General features: G+C 38.7%; 2 protein-coding genes across 2 annotated transcripts; one reads left to right on the top strand and one right to left on the bottom strand.

The window, feature by feature from the left end:
- Positions 1-2,757: 2,757 nt before the first annotated feature.
- LOC121397303 (prostate stem cell antigen-like) lies at positions 2,758-5,038 on the top strand. Its single transcript, XM_041573917.1, has 3 exons — positions 2,758-2,883; positions 3,603-3,725; positions 4,830-5,038. Exons 1-3 carry the CDS (start codon positions 2,835-2,837, stop codon positions 5,036-5,038), a joined length of 381 nt encoding a protein of 126 aa, XP_041429851.1. The 5' UTR covers positions 2,758-2,834.
- Positions 5,039-6,295: 1,257 nt separating this feature from the next.
- On the bottom strand, positions 6,296-26,043 carry clic1.L (chloride intracellular channel 1 L homeolog). The gene is given in 6 exon segments (NM_001092269.1): positions 6,296-6,975; positions 8,124-8,305; positions 10,135-10,241; positions 10,358-10,483; positions 12,428-12,537; positions 25,922-26,043. Coding segments are annotated over 6 exon segments (723 nt in total). The 5' UTR covers positions 25,958-26,043; the 3' UTR covers positions 6,296-6,813.
- Positions 26,044-27,499: the final 1,456 nt, after the last annotated feature.

Below are 27,499 nucleotides of genomic sequence, written 5' to 3'. Positions count from 1 at the left end.
GGTTTGGCCGGGCAGAAGGATTCGGGCGAATCTGAATCCTGCTGAAAAAGGCTGAATCCTGGCCGAATCCCAAAATGTATCCTGGATTTGGTGCATCCCTACTAAAAACCCACAAATAATAAAAACTGACTGCAAATTGTCTCAGAATATCATTCTCTACATCATCCTAAAAGTTAATTTAAACAACTCCTTTAATCAGAGAAAGCAGAAATGAGGGAGAGATGACACAGGTGGCAAAAGGCAAATGGGCAGAGGTGAAAGTATTATAGACTGGCATATAAATATATAATAAAGTTAAGAGACATCTATTAGTATTGTACTCTTAGCAACTGTGGATGAAAATCTGTCCCATGTCATAGATTGTAATAGGTAAGGAAAGAGGTATAATACATGTATGGGACCTGTTATCCAGAATGCTTGGGACCCAAGGCTTTCTGGATAATGGATCTTTCCATAATTTGGATCTTCATAGCTTAAATTTACTACAAAATCATTTGTAAGCAATAAATAAACCCAATAGGCTGGTTTTGCTTACAATAAGGATGAATCATTTCTTATTTTGGATCAAGTACAAGGTACTGTTCTATTATTACAGAAAAAAAGGAAATCATTTTTAAAATTTTGATTTATTTGGATAAAATGGATTCTATGGGAGGCCTTTTTGTAATTCTGAGCTTTCTGTATAATGGGTTTCCGGATAACCGAACTAACTTTGTATTTATCACTAATGAATAGTTTTTCCAAGACACACTATTGTGGCACTAAAATAAAGTTGCACAATGTGTTCCACTGGAAAAAGATGAAAACTGTAGTATTAGTTGAACATTCCAATTGTCGTGGGAGAGCAAAATAAACAAGTAATATGCAGTACTAGCTGCAATTATTGTGCTTTGGTGCTCTTTGCATAGGGTTAAATGTATTCTTTAGAACTGCACATCTATTCCACCAGCAAATCATTTTACAAATTGTAATGAGGGATAACACTGAACCTCACTGGGCACTGTAGGCATTACCACTAATAATGACAATGTTACACACAGCCAACAAAACAGTCTGTTGCTACCCTCTTGAGTTTGTGATCAAGTCTGCAGGTTTTAATTAATGCTTTTTAATGTGCCAGCCTGACCATGGCAAGAAAACATTTTTATGCAAACTGTTCCTTCGATGTCAGAACATCTCTAGATATGGTTATATACACACTATAACAAGTGTATAGTTGTATTGACAATAACATTTTCTTGATATTTTAAGTAGACTCATCAGCTTTTGAAAAGTCCTTTTTCTATTTGTAGTATGGACAGCACCTTCACTGATATGCATTTCTCTCTATTGCTGTCTGTAATTCATAAAAAAGTTTTTTCCTCCTCAGGGGTCACCTGGTGTCAACTATTATGTGTCATTCTAGCTAAGAGCTCTGACCACCTGCCCCCTTAGCTGCCATTACATGGCTCCAACTCAATAGTTACTCCTCTGTTGACTACCTGTATTAAATACACATGGCTCAGACCAAAAAATCTATCCACGTAGTCTCATTTGTGGTTTCTTTAGTAAACACTGATGTAGGGATTTCACTGTATCGTGAGCTTTTGCACTTTCTGCCATTCCTATGGTAAATACAAACACACATACAGTAGCTTGTTACCTGCCCTACATCTCTCCCTGTTGATCTTCAGAGCTGTTAGTTGTTCAGCTGACCTCCTATGCTCTGCCTTGCAGTTATTAATGGGCTCAGTGCAGTCTCAACAACCTACCCTTTATTACACTTGGGGGCAGATTTACTAAAGGGCACAGTGGCTAACGCTAGTGACTTTTCATCAGAAATCACATCCGCAGGGACAACGCCAATTCACTAACAGGTGCAGGCATCAATTTGCTAGCGAGACAGTTACTACCGTTTGTTTTCACTCTGCCACCAGGCGACTTTTCCCTGTGGCGAAAGGTTGTTACGCTGCGAATTCAGTAAAATGGGAATTTTACTGAATGTTACCTCTTTCGCCAGAATTGACTTCACACCTCAGACCAGACGAAGTGCTAAAAAGAAGTTAAATCTTCTGTCACTTACATCATATCCTGTGTGCCGAAAATGCATTAATGTTCCAAAAACGTTGGCAACTTTTCCCTGTTTGAAGTGGAATTGCCAGCAAAAGTCTGGACTTAAACTTTTTTTGGGTAACTGGTTTTCTCCAGACATTTCATAACACATGGAACATTAATTTTACAGTGGGCTCATGTGTAGGGCATTATACTGTATAAACTCTCTTGTTTTTATTAAGGTTCCCTGGACATTTGTAAGAAAAAGTGGAAACTTCAAGCATTTTCACCAAAATTTATAATAAAGACCTCCATACAACTTTAAATTACCCGCGATATGCAAACTGACCTAAGAGCAAGATCATTAGCGAATTTTCACAAGGCACAAACGAATGCTAGCACAACTTCGCTATGAAATGTTCTCACTGCCGAACTAACGCTAGGGAAAAGTCGCCAGCATTCGCCGCCCAGGGCGTATTAGTGAATTAGTGTAGTAATAGCGAATTTGCACCTGGTGAATTGGTGCGATGTGTGCGAATCGGTCGCTGGTGACAATTCGCCCTTTAGTGAATCTGCCCCTTGGTCTTTCCTGAACTGAGCTAAATTCTGATCTTTACTGGTATTTCCCCTGCCATAATATTTGGTTGCCGCCTTAATACAATTTCCTGATTTTGGAGGCATAATCAAATTGGATTACTGTTAATTGGCAGAAGAAGGCTAATAATTACAGTGAGAGAGGAAGTCATATAAGAAGGAGGAATCACACGCAAACACAGAAATAGCTTGGGATTGTAGGACCAGAGATGACCACCTCAACCATCTTTTTATCATTGATGCTACTATTGCAGAGTGGTAAGTAGAGGGGTATGAACTATTTTGGAATGAAGCAGAACAAATGATTTCTCATGGAGACTAGAGTACTTTGACCAGGAAAGTAGTTGTAGTGCATTACTATTAGTAGGGTTCAAAAACAAGAGGTAACTCAGTATTCAGTATTTGTGCAATGAAGCTATAAATTTAGCCAAAGTAGTAGTAAGGATTGGTCAAACACAGGTAAATGCTGCAAATTAGGGTGCTTTTATTGACACTGTTGATATATGTAGGAATGAAAAGCCCTTCTGGAATGTAACAGGAATAAGAAACACTGGGTATCATAAGGTAGAATAGAAGGAAGAGAGCAGGGATTTTGTTAGGTTACAGCAATAAGTCAGCTGGGTATTATGTATGGGAGCAGCAGAAATGTGTGGGAACATTGTAAAGGTTTAGGAGTATCTGTAAAATGGCTGATATGTGATACATTTTAATCACTGTTTTAGGGTTCCTCTTGGGGATTATAAATAATCTGAGTGGACTATCAAAATTTAGGAACAGAACAGGCATTGAATGGTTTTTGAATCCATTCAGCAAAACAGGTTAATCTCTCATGATTCACTTATTGTAGATAAACTTGTGATTCTTTGTCTACAACATTCAGTGCAGCGAGTGCTAAAACACAGCTTTCTAATGGAAAATAAAGATGAAATTTGTTAAATAAATTGTGTTCTCTGAGAAACTGGTATTTTATTTTGCAGGAGACTCTTTGAAATGTTACACTTGTCTTTTCCCAACAATTTCACCCCTGGAATGTTTAAAATTCCCAGTTTCCTGCCCTCCCTCTGAAAGGTGCCTGACTTCTACAGCCTCTGGGAGAAAAGGTATGTTCAATAGCTAGAAATATATTTTACATTGCTAAGTATATTACTGCACCAACACTTGAGTTCACTATATCGATCATGTGCTGCATGGATCTTGTCCATGATGTATTATAAATACAAGGAAAAATAGACTCTCTATTGTAAATAAGGGAATTACAAATCAGCTCTTTTCATGACCATATAAAGACACGAGGCTGAAGGCCAAGTGACAGAACGCCAGCATTTTCGTGAGTTGTGCGATACGATTAGCATCACAAAGGACCATTTACAAGGATACATTTTACGGATGCAACTGCATCTCAGCACTATTGGCAGAATTCTCATTTGATGGAATCTTAACTGCTTAGAACACAATCACTTTAACAAAAAACATATTCATTTTATATTTCTATAACTGTATAGGTAGCTCTGCCCCACCACAGAGCAACCAATTTCATTGCCAGGGCTGTGCAACAGATAACTGGAGAAAGGAACGGGAATGGGTGAAGAGAAGAGCATAGATCATTTTGATATCTGGTCCAGGTTATATAACCTTGTTGTTGCATACCAGAACCCTAGTGATTCTGACCTGTACTGCCTAATTATCAATTTGTATTGTATCATGTAAATGTATTACTTCTTAGCTTGGCGCTGTACTAAGACACATTAGAATTCAAATACACATCACTGAGTTGCTGATGTCAGTATAATATCATTCTCACTACAGTGTTAAAATTGTACATCAAAGGCAACCCTTTGTACAGGTGAGAAGTTCCAAGCGATACTCGAGTTTACAACATCCTATTTTGCACTAAATGTATTAAAGGGTGTGACATTGATAAGGGATTGGCAATAATGGAGATAAACTGGCCATGCCAGATTGTACATTCCCTGCCAAGTTGTTTAACTGCCTTGAACAGAAGCCACCAGGCTGTTGTTATTGTCCTTACTGCATGGAATATGTGCCTACAGGCTATTTCAAAGCAGGTAATACTTTGCTACTTATGTCTGCTGTTGCTATGTGCAGGTTTCAGGGCTGACTAAGGAATTACAGATGCATATTTTCTTACAAAAAGAACATATCCTGTCTTTATTGGCCTTCATTGATGTGAATGTCTTCCACAGGTGACTTCCAGTTTGTTCTGCGTGAGAGAGGCTGTGCCATAAACAGCCTTTGTGACACAAGTGGCCAGAGAAGTACACTGGGCATAAATGTGACCTTTCATAACACTTGCTGCGACACAGATCTCTGCAATGCTGCCACAGCAGGAAAATTAACTCTGGGAAGTGTGCTGCTGTCATCCCTACTCTTGTTTATTCTATTTCATCCCTAGAAATTAAAAAAATGGATGAATTACAATACAACCATATTCAAACTAAAGTTACTACATCCCTTTGTTCTTTGTAAACAAATGAATTGCTTCGTTCTAAAAATATTCTTCCTGCCAAGTTCTTATTGAAAACTTAAAAGTACAGGCCTGAGCCCAGGCAGGGCAAAGCTCAGTCTGTGTATTTTGTCTGGTCTGAAAGTGCCAAACACTGTTGGATTCATTTATAAACTTTGCGCAGTGCAGAATATTTGCCTTGCACATGATTATATTTAATGCACAAACAGAATTTCGAAATTTTTAATCGCACTTTCAAATGTCCATAAGGGCTTTTTACATATAGCATAATCGTAAATTGGGAATATTTATGTACACACTCTGTGTTTCAGTTATGGCGGAGAAGAAAATATTTTTTTTTTTGGTTTTTGCAAATTGCATATTTAAAAGACTGTCAACGCTATTTTTGTGCACAATGACCTTGTGCAGATGCAAATACCTATCTTACTTGCAAGCCATTTGTGAATATTTTTGTGCAAAATTCGCAAAAAAAAAAAAAATGGAAAGACTGGCACAGCAGTGCAATATTTCAGTGTTCAGGAATAAACAGGCAATACAACCATTTGCAAATAAATATGCGCTGCGCAAACTTTATAAACGACCCCCTGTATCTCTTAAACTGGCCATAGACACAAAGATTCCATGATACGAAACAAAGGTTCGTACGATTTTCGGACCATGTGTGGATTATCCCGACATTTTTCATACCATGGAGATCGGTCGTTCAGTTGATGAGACAGGTTAAAAGATTTATATTGGCAAACGATAAGATCTCTGAATGTATTGCCTATGTGACGATATCAATGGGTGACTGTCTCTACTATTTGACATAAATTTCCTACGTTTGCTGCCTCAATTAATGGCCCGGGCATAGTGTGATTTGTTCTCTTTACTACTTTATATTAATCTGAATGGTTAGTTGCAGGTTGGAAGATTGGAACAGATGATCGTTCGTCTAACATAGGCTAATAATCTGCACGTCTATGGGCAGCTTTGCACTAAAACATAAACTAAGGATTTTAACTGCTTCATTATTTTAAGTTTTGTGAAGAACATGTATCATAGCTTCATGCTCTTTCCAGTCCCTATGGATTGTGAATGTGTCTATCTACCGTATGTAGTATAGTTAATCCTCAGGCTTATCATACAAACCAGCATTGACTTTGTTAGGCAGCCTACATGAAGTAATTGTGAACAGGACACATATTTTGGAGAAAATTTCCTTTTAATATAAACATGAATATTTAGCATGTAATACTCAGCATATTAAATATATAGAATTTATTCTGAGTACACAGTGAAAAAAAAATGTGGTATTTTAATCCTTGCCCCACACTACTGAATGCAAAAAAAAATCTGCAGTCTAAGTTAAGCAAGAGAAATGTGTGTAGGTGATATTCTGCTAATCAATTCAGGGGAATACAAATGTGATCTATAATTTAAATATAGTTAGCATTGATTTTCTAATTGCAGGTGAATGATGTGTCAGTAGATTAAATGACAACAACCTCAGCAAGTAAAAAAAACAAAAACTCTGAGTTAGATGTTGCCATCAAAATGACTGCTGTCTGTCACAGACCCTTGGCAATTTAATAGCATGCCCCACATAGAGTAGAAAGTAAGAGGGCTGGCAGCAAGTTGTCCTAGTATGGTGGTCTGCCTGAAGCAAGGTTTTTTTTACAATAGTATTAAATACAAGATCTCTATTATCTCTGTCGTGCAAGTTATTTTAGTGGTTTAGCCACCTCAGCATATGCACGTGAAATTTCAGCAGCATCGGGGCAAGTGCTGGCAAATTCTTCTCGTTTATAAGCATTCTGGAGATAGCGATGGATTCCAGTAAATTCTGCTGGAATCTTGAAACCCCGAAAATGTTCACATACCACCTGAGAAAAGAGTGAAACAAAAGAGCAACAATGTATTTATACGTTTAGATGAAATCCATCCTACATCCTTTTTTTTGGAAAATACTGGCTCAGAAAGAAAAAGTGACATATTGTATAATTTTGTGCCAGGATGTTACAATGTTTTCTGCCCAAACTGTATGTCTATTCCAGGAAAAGACCAGTAACATTAAAAAAGTGAAAATATTTTATTGACATTTAAAGTTTGTATTTGTTCATCCAGAGCCTACAAATAAATTATTTCTATGTGCTGTTTTATATGAGACTGGGTTTTCAATCTATAGTCTTGTGGTGAGCAATGAAGGGCAATTGACTCCTAGTTATCTTCCTGTGTAAGTACCAAACCAATCTGCTGTGTAACTTGTTTTGCCCTTTTCATCTAGAACTGCTGCACCAAAGATTTTTTCCCCTTTCCTCAACTGGCACATGTAAAGTAGCAATTACTTCCATACACATCAATCTTTACATAAAGCCTTCAGTAAAAGTGAATTTCCCCAGTGCAGTACAGTCTTTTAGCCCCCCTTCTTCCACAATCGTGCACTATCACTTGAACTTAGGAACAGCACTCACCTGCTCTAACCTCCTTTCAGATGCTATTCAATTTACACTCCAGCACAGTCTATTCCTTGTACATCTTTCAGAAATATTTTTCAAAAGCCTTCACATTTCTCTTTACCTGTCTCTTCTACTCACACTACTCTTTCCTCCAAGTATTTCTACTGCTTACTAAAGTATGCAACTTTTCTGGACTCACTCTTCTCTTTTATTTCTCATTCATCCTGCTTTATGTTCACCCAAATACCATGTCCAAATATCTTGCTCCCCAACTTACCTGCCCCCTCTTGCTTTCCAATCACCTGACACTTATGCTTTTTGTAATTCCTGAACTACCTCTCCCACAATGCCGCCCCCTTGCAATCCCCAAGAAAGCATTCTAGTTCTAACTCTGCTATCACTCAAATTCCCGCTTTTCATTCTCCTGCCTTCATGGTCCTGCTTGTCATTCAACCTGTATTGACTGCATCCCTCTTTTCTGCAGTAAAGCAAGGGCGATTAATGTTTATTATTTCCCCGTGACGCTGCCTTTTGGCCTTCTTTCTGCCTTTTGAGTGTTCATTTCCATTCCTTACCTGCACTATGTTGAGCTTAGGGAGAAGGTTGCAGTCAGCCAGTGTCAGCTCATTACCATCTAGGAACTTGCGGTTAGAGACAGTCTCATCTTCTGCACAGTTCTCATCAATTTCATCTGGTAGGGGAGTATTTAGGTATCTATCAAGTACATTCAATGCTTTCAAAAGTCCATTTACCAGATCTAGGATAAAGGTGGAAAACAATGTGAGAATATAAGGATAAGGAAGACAAAAAAAAAACAAGGTTGGGTATTACATCAGACAAAATGATGGTGATAAATCGTAAAATCAGAACAGTCAATACAATAAGAGTTTTTCAGGGAACACAGTGTAGGAAGGAAGACAGTAAGAACACAAACAGTAGATTACTACTACAGGATGACAGGGACCACATTTCACCAGCAAACCCTCTAATCTGGAGCCTTAAAATGCTGGCTCCAGGGACTTTATGTGACGGATGGTTAGGTAAATTGACTTACCCTTTAGCCAAACCAAAAAAAGATGCTCCAAGATTAAAAATTATACTTGTAAAGTAAATATGCATATCGGGTATGACACTGTGTACTTTGTGCAGCAAATGCCAAATATTAGGTGAAATCACAGGAAATGAAATGAGGATCTGTGAACACAGTGTTACTAAGGCAATCACACTGCAAGTTTGTGTAGATTAAACTACTAATCACAAGAGAAGAAAAAGAAGAAGTGAAATCAAAACACTGTTAGTCCATAAACACTCACTTCAAATCAAACTAGTTCAGTGTGGAGCCTATATAGTATAATTGGCAAAAATGCCTTATATAAAATGTAACTTTTAATAAAATTAGGCTAAAAAGAGGAGCGCCCACAAAAGACAAACCCACTGCTAGTAGCCCATAAGGCCGCAGTGCAGGAACAATGTCCTTAAAAAACATTCATGTAAAAACCAGCAAATGGTGGAAATGGTGGTGTCTTAATCAGCCAACAAAAATACTTCGCCGGTAGTAGTATAAACCATAAACCATGGTTTATACTACTACCAGCGAAGTATTTTTGTTGGCTGATTAAGAAACCACCGTTTCCACCATTTGCTGGTTTTTAAATGAATGTTAAATATTAGGTGAAGCTTCAGAATTACAATTAAGGCAAGAGAAAACACTGGTGAGAAGGAAATAACAGGGTAGGAAATTAGGGAGGAGCTAAATAGACAAAATAGGACTGGAATAAAACAAAGTAGAATGTCAAGACAAAAAAAAGAAAAAGAGAAGACTGAAAGAAAAACAATCACAGTATCACTATTGCACCAAAACAGCAAAGATTCTCAGCACTGAAATAGACTCTCCATATGCTTAAGGTGTCTTCAACCCACTCCACAAAGAACCACTACAGTCAAGTATCGGACTGGTCCACCGGGATACCAGGAAAACTCCCGGTGGGCCCAGGTGTCAGTGGGCCTTTTGCTTCTGACCATTTGGCCTATTTTATGGTCATTGCTTATTTCTTTATGAGAACAAAGAGTCTTAATAATGGAAGAATAGACTATAGTATGTAGAGAAAAGAGACTAGGAGAATAAAGAGGTTTATTGAGAAGAGGAGGTATAATAGTTTGGAAACTGGGCCCTCAGCCTAAGGTTTTCTGGTGGGCCTCTGGCATCCCAGTCCGACACTGACTACAGTTATGAGAACAAAAAACTGTGAATGCAGGATAAGGTTTACGACACTTCATTGGTTGTAATAATTCCTTAATTATTTGTAATCCCTCTGATGGGTTGTGGTAAATGAGGAATGATCATGCCGATTGCTCTTACAAGATGCAGTGTCACTGACACCAGAGTAGGGTAATCAAGTTTTGAAAAATATCCACCTACAGGGACAATTAAAACCTATCATAGGATCAGTCTACTTCTGGGCTTGTATGGTAGATAAACCACCTTTAGCCTAGTCCTTTCCAGACTTTTACAGAGTTGAAAAAGACCAAAAAGAGGAAAAGAAATGAGGGAATCTATGAGTGAATGCAAACATTTCTACTACTCACTTTGGTTAAGTGCTGGATTGGGATTCTTGATGTAGGCAGAAAATTTAGCAAAAACGTTGACTCCAGCGTTGTTTGATTCTGGGTTTCGACATGCCAGTTTTGGGTATCTGGTGAGATTATATACATTAACAATGAATAAACACATACATAAATAGTAAAAGAACCCACACATATGTATACTTCACAAGGCATAATTATCTCAGTAGTTTATTCCTATACATACTTGGGTGGGCACAAAGTCTCCTCAAGAAATTCTTCTATCTTATTGGTATCTGTTCTGACTTCACCAGCAAACAGCAAGAATGGGGGCTGTGCCCCAGGTGCCAAATCCTTCAATATATCTGGTTTTCTAAAAGTGGAGAATGGAAGGAAATGGAACATATATAATGCAATTAGTACAAATCTGAGCAAAGCCTAAAGAGAAACAGATTTATAGAAGTCAGCCGCAGCAATTTACTGTAGATCAATATAGTTATACTGGAGCCACTACATCAAAGCATAAACCAATGTTCTTGCATTTTGATGCAGATGCAGTTTGCTCTAAAAACAAAATAAACGGCATGCTGTCTTTTCCAACATATTGACTTGGGATGCACCAAATGCTCCTTTTGGAGATTTGGCCAAATCTTGAATCATGGCAGTTTTGGCTGTATACATTTGCATACACAAATTATTGTTTAAAGTATAGTTAAAAGTTACATTTATATACTAGGATGTAAGTGGCCAGTCATAAAAAGGGCCATGATTGCTGGGATACAGCCCCCATAAGTACCAGAGGGTATGAAATGCGTAAGGCGGAATACCATGGGGTCTGTATGTTTATTCTTTGAACATGACTTTTTTATTAAATACAAGCATTTTACGGTGTTAATGAGCTATGGGATATTTTTAGTTTTTTGATCTGAGATTCAGTTTGGCAAATCACTTGGATTTGCCCAAATCCTCCTGAAAGCTGAATTGTGGCTTTGGTGCATCCCTAGTAGTGAAACTACCTGCAGTGGGAACCCTGGAATTCCTGGCAGCTTGAAGATGGTGGCAGCTCCACAGTTGCACCTGTGTCAATAGAGCTTGCTAATGCTTTGCATACCCTTTTTGTTCTATTATCAGGTGCAAACTACTGACAGCGTGTGACTGGTCTGAGGAGGGATAAATCAAAGTGACTATAAAAATAAGGGTGAGTTGACATATCTGTATTATCTATTTGGCCATTCGCCATGTGTTGCCCCCATGGCCAATATAATCAGGCTACGCAGAAAGTTCATTGTGTATGGTCAGTTAAACTGCACTGCTTTATTTTTATATGCATATTTGATTATCTGGATATTGCTGACTTTTATGAAGGCTGTTACCATAACAACTGCAAAATTTGGGGTGATCTGTACAGATTGTTGCACTGGCAATGAATCAGAGCATTTGTGCAGACTAAAGTTCACACAGCGGCCTGTCATTTTGGTTATGCTGCTATCAGTTGCCATGAAGATTAGAGTTGTGCAATGAACAGACAGGATAGGTGTGTGTGTGCAGGATATGGAGGGAAAGGAGGGTGTGGTATGTTTAGGGCAGAACAGGGAAATATTCTTTCTTCAGTATTAAGAAAGAGCTAATTCCCTACTCACTTTCAGTTAGATTCTCAAGTTCCTCTATATGGAGGCAGCAGGGGATATACTTTGAACCTGTCTCGTGTAATGTAGTAAGCAGATTTTATAAAGTATTAAAATGATGCCACATTTTTATTTTCAGCACTTGGATTCATAGATCTAACAGCTGTATGCACCTGCCCTGCTGATTTACATTCCTAATCCTAACACATACACTACATACTATCGGTGCTAGTTAGACGTGGCAACCAACCAGCATCTTCTTTTGGCCAATTTTTGAAAAATAATGTAAAGAGTTGATGGTTAATATGGGCAACTGCCCTTTGTATTTGTTCCCAAATAATAAATACCTTTAATGGCATTATACCAATGTATCATGTGAAGTTCAGAAACTTGGTATTAAGAGTATACAAATACTGGTACTTCCAGCGTGCTTTCATCACTATGGTTGTCTCTGAGAATATAAAAACACCCGTTTGCCATATCCGTTACAACAACAACAACAACAACAATAATGTTGTGCACAGGTCGCTTCTCCCAATTATTGGCCTTACAAGAATAATGATTAATTCACTGTAATGGGTATTTTTTTTTTAAGTTTAGAATACATTCAGTGAAAGACTTGGAGACAAAATATTCACAGCACAAATTTAAATGCAAATAATGACAGTGTTGTACTAGAACTATCTCCTCACTTTTTCATATCAACTGTGGTGACATTAAATGTGACTCCTTTCAGCCAGAGGACCATGAAGAGGCGCTGAGAAAAGGGGCAGTTTCCGATGCTCTGTCCATCATTTGCAGCCTGGTTGGAAGAAAAGGAGGAATGTGATTAGTGGGATATTACAAATTAAAACGTTATTCAGGTAGGACCAGCACATTCTAGATATGTAAAAAAATGTCTATTCACATACTATTTGTGGTATATGTTCAAATATATATGAGCTGTAAACTTGCAAAGTTGAATCCGTGAGATAGCACTTAACATTCTCTTTCTGGTTCACATTTAGCCCCAAAGAGTAAACTGAATTGCCAAGCAATGCATAGTGCTTACTGTGGCCACCGTTGTCAGCACCCAATGAGTTAAACATACACTGAAATATAGCCTTGTTATTCTTTGATGTGAAAGTGACAAATAGGGAATCCTTTAACTGCCAATACACAGTCTCTTTCCAAGCAGTCCCCTTATACAGGCACCCTAGAATTAGAACAGACGAGGCCTAGAAATTCAATTTCATGTGGCCGCTCCTGCAAAACCCTTCTAAAAGATAAAATGTAATACACTCTGTATACTGACTTCTGGAATGGTCAGAACGCAGCATGTATGAAGAGAAAAGTGAAAGGTAAGGCATTTTTGAAATAGGAGCATGTGACCATTAGCAAACGACATGGGAACTATGTGCAGTGATGATAGAAAGCCGGTAAGAATTGAGGCAAAGTGAAAGAATGAAGCATACAAATCACAACCATTCAGCACACAACAGTGCAAGAGGCTGCTGCTCCAGCAGAATACAGAAGAGTCAGCTAGCACACAGAAAATAAATACTGGCCACAGCAACTGAACCTGCCTGCGCTTCTACCAGGTTAGGAGTCTGGGTGGAAAGACACTTGTATGTTATGACTAAAGGATAAAAAAAAATATGATACGTCTCATTGAGTTTTTAATGAGAATAATCTATGGGCAGAGCAAGAAAGTATACAGCACCGCACCCAAACACTACACAGAGATGAGATCATTAGGTAAATCCGTAAATGGGTAAAAGGGTTCCTCCCAACAGGAAAAAACATATCACTTTTGAAAAATGTTCTGCTAATGGAGATGGAGTGACTGGAAAACAGTGGGCTTGAGGACAGGTAAAGTGTAGAGGCTTATTGTTCAATTATAAAGGTTATGTGCTGATAACAGTTGTGGGAGTAAAATTATCTAAACTGTCTATGAGTGATCAACATACAGATACAATTCTTTCTGCATAGTCTGGTGTCTTGGCTGGTTGAAATGCTCAAATGATCCTTTCTTATGTATCAATACAGTATGCCCTCTACTGAAACCTCAAGGTAATAAGGGTCCCACTGAAACAAGACTACAATCTGTAGAGAATAGGGTAAACTAGCAACATTTATTCTGTCCTTACATGAACTAATATTGACCGACTACTTGGTCACTCTGCACGTAGCTATCTTATTGGACCATGTTTAGATTCAAAATGATTGTTTCCCTCACGCATCAGGACAGGACAGCCTAGACAGGTTCCAGGTGATCTGATCACTGGTCTGAGCTATAAATGACATGCTCAGCCCTATGCAGCCAACCATTTGGGTAACCAAAGCAGTCAACGATCCACAGATTTGGGATTTCACTAAAATTACTTTCCCTATTATAACTGCAAAGAAAAGTACATGTAGGAAGTTATTTAAAGGTATGCAGGGGTTCACCTTAGTAAAGTAGTGTACTGAAAAAGGGTACATGAAAGGTTGTTCTTATCAAAATCATCATCCTTTGGGGTGTCTGAACTGGTGACTGCTTGGGGGGGGGGGAAGTCACAGTAAAGTGTTTGCTAATTTCTCCCTTTGAGCAAGGCCGAACGATGCAGAAGAATATATACCAGGAATCATTGACCTTGCAATCCACATAAATATAACATAGACCTTTGTCATTGGATGTGAGCAATTACTGAATGCAATATGTCCTATTTTCTAGAAAACTTTCTTGTTTTAAGAATTAGCATAGTCATGCCAGAAGTAGTGCTCACTCAAATAAACTGTGACACTTCAGACCAACAATCCAGTAACTCTGAACTATGTCACCTAGAACCAAGCCAGAACCTTGTCATCAATAATGGATATATTCACTTTATAGGGGTTGTCCACTAAATTTTAGTATGGTGTAGAGTGATATTCCGAAACAATCTGCAATTGGTTTTCATGTTTTATTATTTACAGGTTTTGAGTTATTTAGCTTTTTATTCGGCAGCTCTCCAGTTTGCAGCTTCAGTGATTTGGTTGCTAGGGTCCAAATTACCCTAGCAACCATGCAATGGTTCCACAAGGAGACTTGAATATGAATAGGAGAGGGCCTGAATAGAAAGATGAATAATGAAAAGTAGCAATAATACATTTGCAGCCTTACAGAGCAGTTGTCCTTTGGATGGGGTCAGTGACCCGTATTTAAAAAGATAATTTAAAAAACTATAAAAAAGAAAAAATGACAGCAAATTGAAAAGGTGCTTAGAATTTGCCATTCAATAACCTACTACATGGTGAACCATCTCTTTAAGAGTCTCACGCTTCTGCACATGTAAGGCATGTTACCTGTGAGTATATTAATCTGGAAAAACGAAAGTTGAGCTCCCATCATCCATAACGAAACTCTGCCCCTAATTAGTAAAATTCTTTTAAAAAGGGAATAAACCAGGACTAGAATTTACCATGCATTGACTTTCAACTGAAAAAATTCTCAGAGATGGCAGTAGTGCCTGTACCTATATTTACTTATAAAGAAATATGTAATGTATGAAATGTATGTAAACATATGTAACATTTATTGTGTTCATAAGCCATAATTCATTGGCATAACATCCCATTTACTGTGCTGAGGAAATACAGTTATAAGGGTTCTCCATTAATGCAATAGAAGTTAATAGGTTGACTACAGACAAGCTAATGATTAGACTGGTCTGGGTTAGTCACTGACCCAGTGAAGACCTGTAGAGGTAGCTGCATGACAATTACTGGGAAAGGCTGATGAGTAACAACTGGCAATCTGTGTTGTCAAGGTTTTGCTTTAGTTACAGAGTATCATAAATAGGACTTTGGCATTTTTCCTCAGTGCTTAAACAGCCTACATCATTTAACCGATGACAACAGCACACAGAGTTATACTGGGCATTTGCCTCACTAAAATTACAAATTAAAACACAAAACTGTCTCTCCAAGTGTTTGCCAGTGATATATGTAGTGGTGCTTTCATGTCATAAAATCCATCATGATTTACTACCTTAAGTGTAATGACGTTAACACCTTGCTAAAGAAAACGTGTGTTCAATCATAATTATGGGTGAAGCCATGGGGCTCTGACAAGGTAACCTCATCTACAGTGGAACGTAACCCACAGACCAATAATAGTCTGCAATGCCATAATGTGCCCAAATCACACAAACTAACAGCCTAGATTTAAATTAAAATGACATTATTTACCTGGTGTGCCCCTTCTCTGAGCATTCCTTTACCATTACTGTTGATAGTCAACAGTGCTCACTTTTCTGTTGGTGAGCCTCAAGCTAGAAACCTGTGTGGGTCCTTTTTGTTAGACCCGTAGCCGATCCATACCTGCAAATTTCCCCATTAATCTGCTACCCGACCCCCAACAGCCCAACTTACTCTGACCGGGCTGCACGGCATCACTTTTGACTGTAATTGACATCACCCTGAACTGAAACTGCATGAAAAGGCAGGAAAGCTGCTGGAACCACATGGGAGGGCGAGAGGGATAAAGCCCGAAACGTTGCCACATGCACAGCCAGGGAATCACTCTGTGGGTACCCAACCCGTTGTAGGACTCTGCCTCAAGCCTATGTTCTGGAACTTCTTGTTTTTACTTTAAACACACATAAATCGGCTCTATCGTGTGCTTTTTTTCCCTTTTTCCACCAGCAATAATGCTGCCAGTGGGGTAACATATGAGTTGCTTCGGCTTTCTGAAGTTAGTCAGAAGTTGCCTTGCAAGAAAACTTTGGGCTTCTTGAGAAACCCTCACCGTTACCACCTCACCTTTCACAATTCAGTGCTGGTTTTCAGATTTTCTCATGGAAGTTTTACATTGTATGACAAAATAATTCCTGAAAGTAAGACATTCTGCAAAACAACTTTTTCAGTGCCAACAATACAATTCATAACCACGTAATATGCCCACATTTATGGCACTTTCATTTCTTTTTCCTGATATAAAATTTACCCCATATGGTCTGTCATAAAATGTCCACATTCCACCTGTGCAACATTGATTCAACTCCTTCATTCTTCACAGTAAAAGTTTCAATAGCTGTGCCTAACAAGGTATACACACATATATGAACCCCACACATACATTGCCATTTTGTCATTGTGCAACTTGCATGCCTTTCACTTACCATTGTAAAACATTAAATGATCAGATTCAAATGATATCTGTTATCCATTATTTAACCTGTGCCATATAGCCTTTTTTTCAATTTCCTCCATTGCTACACAGCAGCTTGTATATATAAACTGTTTATTTTTACCTGATTTATAAAATTGTACACAGTTTTGTATTAAAAAAACTGTAAAACTGTGTAAAAAATTGTTCACACTATAACAAAGTGTGTCTGACCTTGTCAGGCCATCCCTTAACTCATAATCTTACAGATATAGCAAAAACTGGTTTATAAGTTGTAGTTCCGGCGACAAATACATCCAAGGCAGAGGATCCATTGTACGCAGAGTGCCGACTAATTCTGCCCATGTATAGCCAGCTATTGTCAACCTGGTGGCCACCAACATCTCACACCTTACTGGGTAGGAAAATTAATTTGTTCAACCGGGGTGTCTCAGAATATCAGGCAATAAACGAGAACTTTCCAATATAAAATAAACAAATGTACCGACTAGATCAATAGAATAAACATATTGCCGCTCTCGGTCACAACCTAACAATCCAAATGTTATGCCGCAAGCTCTTCTAACAGTTGGGTACACGTGGTAATGCCCCAGGCTATTTTCAAATCTACACCGCTCCCAGCTGTGGAAGCTGGCTTGCCCTGCCTAACAGCTTTGTGGGACATTAATGGTTAAAGGGACCGCCACGCAAATAATGAAAACATTTTATGTAATGGAAGAACTTGTAATTCTAAACAAACTCCCAATATACATTGATAATATTTTATAAGATTATGAAGTTATTAGTAAAGCAGAATATGTTGGGCCTCCTAACTACATGGTTGAAACAATGTTGCAATAATCAACTCTCCTCCAGCCAAGACCCCATTTCCCACCATGCCCTGTATGCTTCACATACTCATATAATTACCATGTCCATTTTACAAAATTTGGCAAGTTATGACAGTTTGAACACATTTCTTTGGTTTTTATGTGTTATTACAGTTTTGCTAATGAAGGTGAATTGCCATTTAGCTCAGAGACGCGCTCAAATTCAGGGAGATTTAGTCGCCCAGCGATAAATTGCCTCTTCTTCGGGGTGACTAAACTCCCCAAACTGCCTCTCGTCGGCTAGAATCGAAATCGCCAGCAGGATGGCACTCGGAGTACTACGTTTTCCGAAGTCGCCCAAAGTTTCCTCGTGAGGCAACTTCAGAAAATGAAGCGCTCCGATTGCCATCCCGCCGGCGATTTACATTTTCTAACCAGCGGGAGGCAGCTCTGGGAATTAGTCGATGCGAAGAAGGAGATTTGTTGCTGGGAGACTAATCTCCCCGAATTTGAGCATGTCTCTGCCCTTAAAGGAGAACTAAAGCCTAACTAAAGAAGTAGATCGAAATGTTGTACATTATGTTTTGTGCTTCTGTACAAAGGCAACCACAGCCCTTTAGCAGCAAAGATCTGCGTCTCCAAAGATTCACCAGTAGCTCCCCATCCATTTTCTGCTGATTCACTGCACATGCTCTGTGTTGCTGTCACTTACTGAGTTTAGGGACCCACTCACATTATACAGTACACATAGAATAGAAATGTCACAATATAAGGCTGATTAGTACCTAATACAGATAATTACTACATGGCAGCACAGAAACCAGTGCAATTAGCATCAGGACTTAATAATCAGCCCTGTAGCATTAGCTTATATTACAGCCTCATTTCCTGCATGATAATTTATGACAACCTCTAAGCTTAGTTTCTCAACAGCTGTTCAGAGCCCACTGAGCATGTGAGAGCCACAGACACTTTCCTTGATGGTGACCCCCTGTGACAAGTTTGAAGTCCTGGATCATTGCTGATATTGAGAAGCTGAAACTTTAGGCCGGTGCAATAAGTTTAGTACTTCAAATATGGCATTTTTAGACATTTTAATTTTTAAGGTTTAGTTCTCCTTTAAATGGGTTGTTCACCTTCCAAACACTTGGAACACTTTCAGTTCAGTTGTTTTCAAATTGTTCCCCAGAAATAAAGACTTTTTTCAATTACTTTCCACTGTTTATTTTTTACTGTTTTTCCAAAATCTAAGTTTAAAGTTGAATGTTCCTGTCTCTGGTGTTTTAGTCTGGCAGCTCAGTAATTCAGGAGCAGATTCTGAACTGTTACAATTTTGCAACATTTAGTTGATACATTTCTCAGCAGTGCCTCTGGAGTATTAGTAACTATCGTATCAATTCTAACAGCTGCCTGTAATGAAACCCAGAGATTCTGCTCAGCAGGGACAAAGATAAGAAATGTATCAATTTAGAACAGTTTAAAGGGTCGGCAACTCCCCCTCCCAGAGCTGCTTTAGAAGGTGAAAAATGACACTTTACACTTCAATATTAGAGAAACGGTGACACATAGAATATGGTTGGAAACTATTTGTATGAAGGTGAACAACCCCTTTAAGCTGTAAGTCATAGTTCTTATCTTATCTAAAACTGTTACAAAAGTATCTTAAGTATCTATTATGGGCTCTCTGCCAAGAGCCAATTAAGTGAGAAACTTTGAATCTTTTTCTGGCTGTTCAGTGCAGGAGATGAAAGAGAAACTCTTTACATATCAATACAAATCTGGGACTGCGAATTGAGCTGTCAAAAGCGAGACTGTCCCACTCAAAACGGGACAGTTGGGAGGTATGCTTTTAGGACCCCAACATATCCATTGTCCTGTTTTACCAATATATGTTGAAAATGCTCATTATATAGGGCCTTGTGGGGCCCCCTTTACCTCCTGGGCCCACTTGCAGCCGCAGGGTCTACTTTCTCTGTAGTTACGCCCCTGACTGCTAAAATAGTTCAATTGTACATGAAGTCAGCAGTGAAAATAGAAAGGTACAGATTGTTTAACTGCCAATTACATGTACAAATGCATTAAAAAATCACTGAATGATGTAAATAATTTTATATTGTAAAAATGCTTAGAATTAGATTTTCTTTGATTAGACCAAAAAAATAATCCCTTATATTACTAATACCTGTCTTGTTAGAGAGCATTTGCAAAATGCTCAACCAGAGATGTGAGCCTTCCGCACACAGATTAGATACAAGGCATGGTGCCTATTATCTGCATATGATATTACTTACAAAGAATGAATGCATCATAAAAATATCTATTTTATTGTGTTTAACCTTTCACCTGTCACGTCAGGCAGACACTCACATTCTCTAGCATCAGTTTGCTGCTCTGGGATTGTGCGTTGCCATGGATTAACATTTAACCCAGAGACATACAATATATATGTTGCGTGGAGACATATATTGTCAATATGCTATATTGTCATTGGCAGGTAAAAAGTTAAACACAGGCATTTCGTGTACACAGTGAAGTTCTGGTAAAAGTTATTTTCTAACTTGGTTATATATTCACAGGAAAATGTCTATATTCTTAAAGGGGTGGTTCACCCTTGAGTTAACTTTTAGTATGTTATAGAATGGCTAATTATTTAATTTATTTTGTATAGTTTTTCAATTATTTGCCTTCTTCTTCTGGCTCTTTCAAATGGTGGCCACTGACCCCAACCCCCATCTAAAAAGAATACTCTGTAAGGCTACAAATGTGCATTGTTATTGCTACTTTTTATTACTCATCGTTCTATTCATATTCCAGTATCTTAATTAAATCAATGCATGGTGGCTAGGGTAATTTGGACCCTAGCAACCAGATTGCAGAAATTGCAAACTAGAGAGCTGCTGAATAGAAAGCTAAATAACTCAAAAACCACAAATAATAAAAAAATTAAACCCAATTGCAAATTGTCTCAGAATATCACTCTCTACAGCATACTAAAAGTTAACTTAAAGGTGAACCACCCCTTTAATGCTGGGGGAAAGATGGAATTGTTAACTACATACAATGAACAATATACCTGTAACAATGCTATTTACTAAGTGTAGTTTGTGTTTATACTAACTTTTTGCAAGCTATAGAAGGGTCCATTATGTTCAACTTTTCAGCCTATCTCGCCTCTTTCCAGCCTCTATCTGAAAAATGCTGTTTGTTTACTGCTCAATGACAATTGCCTTGGCACAGGCAGAATTCTGAGCCAAAATGTTTACGTACACATTTCACCACCTGTCACTACTCAGTGTGCGATGATGTTGGTCAGTGTATAACATGTATCGTACACAAACATCCTGAACATTGTATCCTGAAAATTACTGCAAAATAGTATGTCTTATGGTCTTCCTAGTTTTTCAGTCACTAACACCACGCAAGAGATATTCCTGGGAAACCCTTCATGGACAAATGGTAAAATTAGAAGGAAGACCATCAACAGTTACTAACATTGCTGAGTATGCACACAGGGTTAATCAATCTCTACATAGCAAGACAAGCAACTGAACTTGGAAGGCATCCATTCTTCCTCAAAATCTTGGCAATATGTAAAATAAGAAAAAAAAATCTGTCACGTGGAAATGAATCATGTACACCCAGAAGCAGAGTTGAATCTGGGAGAAACAGATGGCTGAAAGAGGGTTCTTGAGTGGTATGGCTGCTATATTGTCAGGATAAACCCCATTTCCTGTAGAACTGAAGCAGCTGCGTGCAACGGAAATATCAGCAACTCCATCCCTGCATACGGCCTATACAGTAAAACTGAAATGATCTCATCCCCTCACCCTACTCTCCCCTCCTATATCCAGTCCAACAATACTACTCCACCTCTTCTCTTTTTTTGTATCTCTCTCCTCTTTCCTTGCCAGAACAACATCTCTGACTTCATCTATTATCCCCTTTCCTCCTACACCTCCCCACCCTGCTGCAATTGCTAATCTTGTTGCTCCTGTTACAAAACATACACCATATATATGTCTTAGAACTTTATCCAGCTTCAAACATTGATTGCTTAGACATGGGCGGAGGCCTATTAATCAGGAAACCTTTTACTGTAAGTGTCAGACAGGAGGAATGCCATTGCAAACAGACAATAAAATCCTGCCACGCTATAGGATACCTCTGCTGATCCCTATTCTGATATCTCTGCTATCGCACTGAAATAAACTTTCATTTTCTACACTAGAGAGGTGGGTGGAGGCCTACCTATCAGATAACCTTTTACTAGAAGTGCCAGAAAGGAGGAATGCTATTGCAAACAGACAATAAAAACCAGCCAAGCTAATTGATACCTCTGCTGATAATTCTTCTGATATATCTGCTACCACACAGAGAAAACTCTAATTTTCTAAGTATGGCGATGGTCCCCTTGCCAACCATAATACAATGCAAGCTGAACCCACAAAAATCAGTATGGCCCTGCTTCCTTAGCAATTCCAAGGCAGTATTTCCCTGTTTTTGCCCCTTAATTCAACATCTTTCATAAGATGACCTTTAACAGCCTAAAGCAAATGACAGTACCCCCCACACAAACTCCTAACCAGTATGGCAACTCCCCCATTAATGTGTCAGTCCATTACCATCGCTGATTTACTGTGACACTATTTTCAGTGTGGCACCATAACACAGCACAAATCCAGTGCATTAATCGAGTGTGTAGAGGCAGACTGCTGCTCCATAACCAAGTACATACAGTTGCAATTTACGCTCAATTTACTCAACACAAGTGTTTGGATGCTCCTGCTCCCCTAACTAAGTGTGTGGTTAGCAGTTCCCCTGCTCAACTAGTCAAATGTGAAGCACTATACCCAACAATACATAGTGAATAAAGTACTCCTTGTAAAATATAAGGATATTATAAGTTACCGAGAAGTTCCACAACCATATATACACGAGGCTGAAGGCAGGTCATGGAACTTCAAGGTGACGTCTAATATCCTCATATTTTGCAACAGGGTTACTGTATTTATTATAATACTGAAGTTTCAGTGAGTAATGTGACAGAAATGACATCACTAAGCTCCCATAACCAATGACATCACTAAGCACCGTTTATAAGGATATAATTTATAGGATATTCAGGATTCTTGTGTATTATGTGTAATATAAAACCATTGTTTTACTAACCATATGCAGGGTAGATTATCCCTGTTCCACTAAGCACACATGTCAAGAGTGCCTTAATCCTTAACCCAAGTGTATGGCAGTGTAGCCTTATTCCATTAAAGGAGACATACGAAATAAATGGAAAAAGACTAATCTTGTATGATACTTGTCTTACTTTGGGCTAAAAATCTATACTTTATTTACAAACAGCCCCTTTATTAAAGCTACCTATAGATCTGCTACAGTTCCTGTTCAAGTTCAAAAGAGAGATGGGCGTGTCCTAACAGTCCCTGAAGCACAATAGAAGGGGGACAGCCCATTACAGCCCCGCACAGGCAAAAGACAGGCTTCAGTTCCCTATAAGGTCAGTCTGGCTTCTGATTGGTTCCCATCCTACAGTATGCTGAGGGCTGCAGGCTTCCCTACACAGCTTGGCAAAGGAGGCAACAAGAAGGGGAATGGTACTAGTAGAATTTTTGCAGAAATCCTCAATAAGTAAGCCTGAAACATTACTTTTTTTTAGCACTTCTAATTAGGAAAAAGTATAATGTACTGGCACTTTATTGTTTTCACACAATATGTTTTCTTTAAATCTAGCAACAGGCTTACACCTGCTCTGGTAACCACTGCCCCTATTGGCCAGCATGAAGTGCAAATGATGGGAATATGAATAATCAAGATTGTGTAAAAAAAGGATAAATCATAGTTACAAAAAATATCTGATCTCACATGGATATTTTGAGGGTGCTAGGACACCTGGAATTTTACATGAAGAAAAAAAAGAAAAAAAAAGAATTACAATTGGTAATATTACATATATCTATAAAATGAAACTACATAATCCCTATGGAGACATGCAGTGAACACCAATGTATTTCTTTTGATTTGGTTATACGGTTCATTACTAGGCCTCAGATACAAAAGATGCAATAGTTAGGGGGGTTATTTATCAATGGTCAAGTTGTTTTTCCCACAAAAAATTTGAGTTTTCAAGGGTATTTTTCAATCAAAACTCAAATTTTCAGGTTTTTTTTTTTTTTTTAAAAACTCTAATTTTTCTAGATTTATTATACCCTGAAGCTGGAAATAGCTTGAATCCTTAAATACACCATCTAGGTCATGTAGAAATAAATGTCGAGGTCATGTAGAAATAAATGGCAGTGGTACTTTGAACCTTCTGATGTTAATAGCCTTCATGATGTTCGAGTTTTTTGGTGGGTATTGCTCAAAAACTCAATCAATTCGAGTTTTTCACCCCGACTACACTGATTCGAGTTTTTTCTTAAACTAGAAATCGAGCTGCGAGTTCATTCAAGGTCTAAAAAAAAATGCTCACAAAGTTCTAAAATTAGACCTTTGATAAATACCCCATTATGTCACTATTTATCATTGCTCCATTCATTAAGCTATTTTACTATTTTGTAAGTTGTACAGTGCAGGGATTCCTTCCTAATGTGTCTTTTACCACATGGCATTTAATCACTGTATATTTAGTTACCATTATTTATTATAAAGTTTGTTAAAACATTTCTGAGCTTAGGATGCAGTAGGTTAGATGATTATAATGTCTGCCTAAGGCACGTACAGGGCAGCAAAGTGTTAATCGCTTACAGTATTGTGTTAACCTTTCCCCAGGCCCCAGCTGCTATTAAATTAATTTTATATTTGTAAGCAGCTGCTGTCAGTTATATGAAATAATGAATTTCTAATGTACGTCTCAGAATAGGGCTTTTACATAGACAATATTGATGCATTTTCTGCCAACTCTTCACTTCCTGTTCTAAATCAGCATGGTACAACACTATTTAGGAGGTCAAAACACTTTTCCTAATTCTTGTCTTCTAAAAAGCAGTGTATAAAATTAGTAAATTACATTCACCATAGCTCAGGATTGAGACAGGCAACCTGTAGCTATTGCTGAACTACAGGTTCCACCAAAAGCTGTTCGAGGATGCTGGAACTTGTAGCTCAGCAACAGCTTAAGGCTGGCATCTCTGGAATAGGGTGACCTGCCCAACATTTAACCAGAGAAACACATTCAAAATGCATTCTGCAGGGCAACACTTTAAAACATGCCTTCAGCACAGGGCTTTTAAGTAAACGTGGCTAGGTTTTTTTGGGCTACACTGGCTTCTATGATAGAACAACTTTAAAAAAAAATGTCCACCCGATATTATGGGTTCCTGAGGTTGGCAAAGGTGCAATTGTAAAAGAACGTCAGGCTTTGTTTACTAAGAATAAACAGGCTCGGGAGTGATGCTGCATAATATTATAAGTTATATTTTAACAACCTGACCTCCAGTTCTTTACCTTTTGTGCTGAGCTCTCTTTGGAGGAGGGGTGGGCAGAGAGAAGGCATCCGCCAAGGGCTCCAAACTTAGTGGGGCCCAGCAAAATAATAGTTTTATGCAGAGTTATAATAAATAACATGAACTTTGGCCTAGACATGAATATTTTCTGGTTGGTTACAGGTGTAGAACAGTGTCTTAAGAAGGCACAAATGTTGTGTGAATCACACTTCATTTCAAGTCTGTCCAACCTGTTGTCTCCATCTATTGAGAAACTATCACCAGGATGGGCACCACACAGTGTATTCTGCCCCAGATCATAACACCACTAAGGACAACCCTACCTTTCCTGCCCCTCATTGATTTTTGCACAAACTCAGCAGCCTTCCCCTATCAACCAATATACGCTTTACTGCTTTCTGTCTAATCATTATCCAGTAGTCAGAAAAAAAGGTTAAACCTGTTGCAGGTTTTCAGAGCAATTTGTATGTAAAGCAGAAGAGCCAGTGCACATGATATACTCAGTTCCTATGGCTGCTGAATAGGATCCTGGGATGAGTTCCACAGCAACAGGTTGGCCATCTGATTAGCAGGCATTACAACAAATCTTACATTCTGGAACTTTCAGCGTTTCCCACATCTGAATTAACTAAACCATTAGAAAAGTATTTCCAGCGAATGGCAGTATTAGCAGCCAGTCAGTGGAACATATCACTCTAGCTACTACAGGAGTATGTATATTACATTTATTTACTTACACACACGACAAGCTGAACATGCAGAGACAAAGGGGAAGTTTGCACAGCTCACCTTCACAAATAATTCCACCTGAGGTTGTTCTGACATTTCTTAAATAATAAAAAAAGTGATTTCTTCAGTAGATGTAAAAGAATTAGAACTCCAGGGATCCAGAGATATGAGACTGTGTGCAGTTTCTCAGCGACTAGTATTTCAGAGAGTGAGGGTGGGGTGGGAAGTGACTAGAGGAGGGCCGGCTCTCTATCACTGGCAGGAAGAGACAAGGCAGACTACTACAGGCAGACACACAGCACGGATTGGAGAAAGTAGAAGGGGTGTGGGTGTGTCTGCAGGCAAATTGCTCAGGTTTGATATGAAATAGGAGGCTTTCTGTGCGGGAAAAACACACAGCAGAACTTATTAATGCAGGAATGCAACGTGGTGAAGAGGCATGCTGCAATAAGAGAAATATGAGGCGCCGGCAGCAAGGGGGGCGGGAGTGGCACAGAGACTGTAGGAAACGGGAGGGGGGCAAATTGGCAATGGGCAACAGGGCGCTGCTCTGAGGTGTAGGTGTGTCTCAGCAGGACCGTTTAGTAGAAGTAAATAATGGTGGCGGAAAACACTGTCGAGCTGCATTTTTGTGTGAGGAGCAACTGAGCAGAGACTTCCGAAAGAAAGCGGCTTTTCTTTTTTTGCTGCCACAGGGCATAGCTAAATAAATGCGAGGGTAAAGCAAAAGTGAGTAGGCTGGCTGCAGTGCTTTTGGAGCGAGCTGTAGGGCTGCTCTGTGTACTTCTCCCTTTTTTAACCTACAGGGCGATTTTGTTAATATTTTGCTACAAACCAGAAGCAGCTAAATTGGGGCCATTTAGCCTAGCCATAGAGAATAAGCTGAAATCAGATGGTGGCACACCAATGGCTCATGGCTGCAGCAATAACCATTTAAGAGGTGAGCAGAAACTTGGGGGCACATTTACTAAGCTCGAGTGGAGGATTAGAATTAAAAAAACTTTGAAGTTTTTTTTTGGCTACTTCGACCATCAAATTGGCTACTTCGACCTTCGACTTTGAATCGAACGATTCGAACTAAAAATCGTTCAACCATTCGATAGTCAAAGTACTGTCTCTTTAAAAAAACTTCGACCACCTACTTCGCCACCTAAAACCTACCGAGCACCAATGTAAGCCTATGGGGAAGGTCCCCATAGGCTTTCATAGCAATTTGGGATCAAAGGAAATTCATTCGATTTTTCCTTCGATCATTCAATCGAACGAATTGCGGTAAATTCTTCGACTTCGATATTCGAAGTCGAAGGATTTAACTTCGATAATCGAACCCTCGATATTCGACCAATAGTAAATGTGCCCCCTAGTGTTGGCTTTGTGCAGTAAGCACCTGGGCCCAGCAGGATTTGCTGGATAATGCCTTATTAAAACGTTGAATAGACTGTAAAGGGATTGTTCACCATTACATTAACTTGATATGATCTAGGCAGTGATATTTTGAGACAATTTGCAGTTTATTATTTTTGGTTTTTGAGTTATTTAGCAGCTCTCCAATTTGTAAATTCACCAATCTGGTTGGTAGGTCCAATATACCCTAGCAACCATGCTTTGATTTGCATGTGAGACTGAAAGGTGAATAAG

This window comes from Xenopus laevis, chromosome 8L (assembly GCF_017654675.1).
Source record: "Xenopus laevis strain J_2021 chromosome 8L, Xenopus_laevis_v10.1, whole genome shotgun sequence".
Taxonomy (NCBI): domain Eukaryota; kingdom Metazoa; phylum Chordata; class Amphibia; order Anura; family Pipidae; genus Xenopus; species Xenopus laevis.
This window is presented reverse-complemented; position numbering and strand designations above follow the sequence as displayed.

Bases quoted from the DNA above. Each gene is read 5' to 3' on its own strand.
- LOC121397303 (XM_041573917.1), top strand. From the start codon at position 2,835: ATGACCACCTCAACCATCTTTTTATCATTGATGCTACTATTGCAGAGT. The intron at 2,884-3,602 runs GTAAGTAGAGGG...TTTATTTTGCAG, and splicing joins GATGCTACTATTGCAGAGTG to GAGACTCTTTGAAATGTTAC. The intron at 3,726-4,829 runs GTATGTTCAATA...TGTCTTCCACAG, and splicing joins TACAGCCTCTGGGAGAAAAG to GTGACTTCCAGTTTGTTCTG.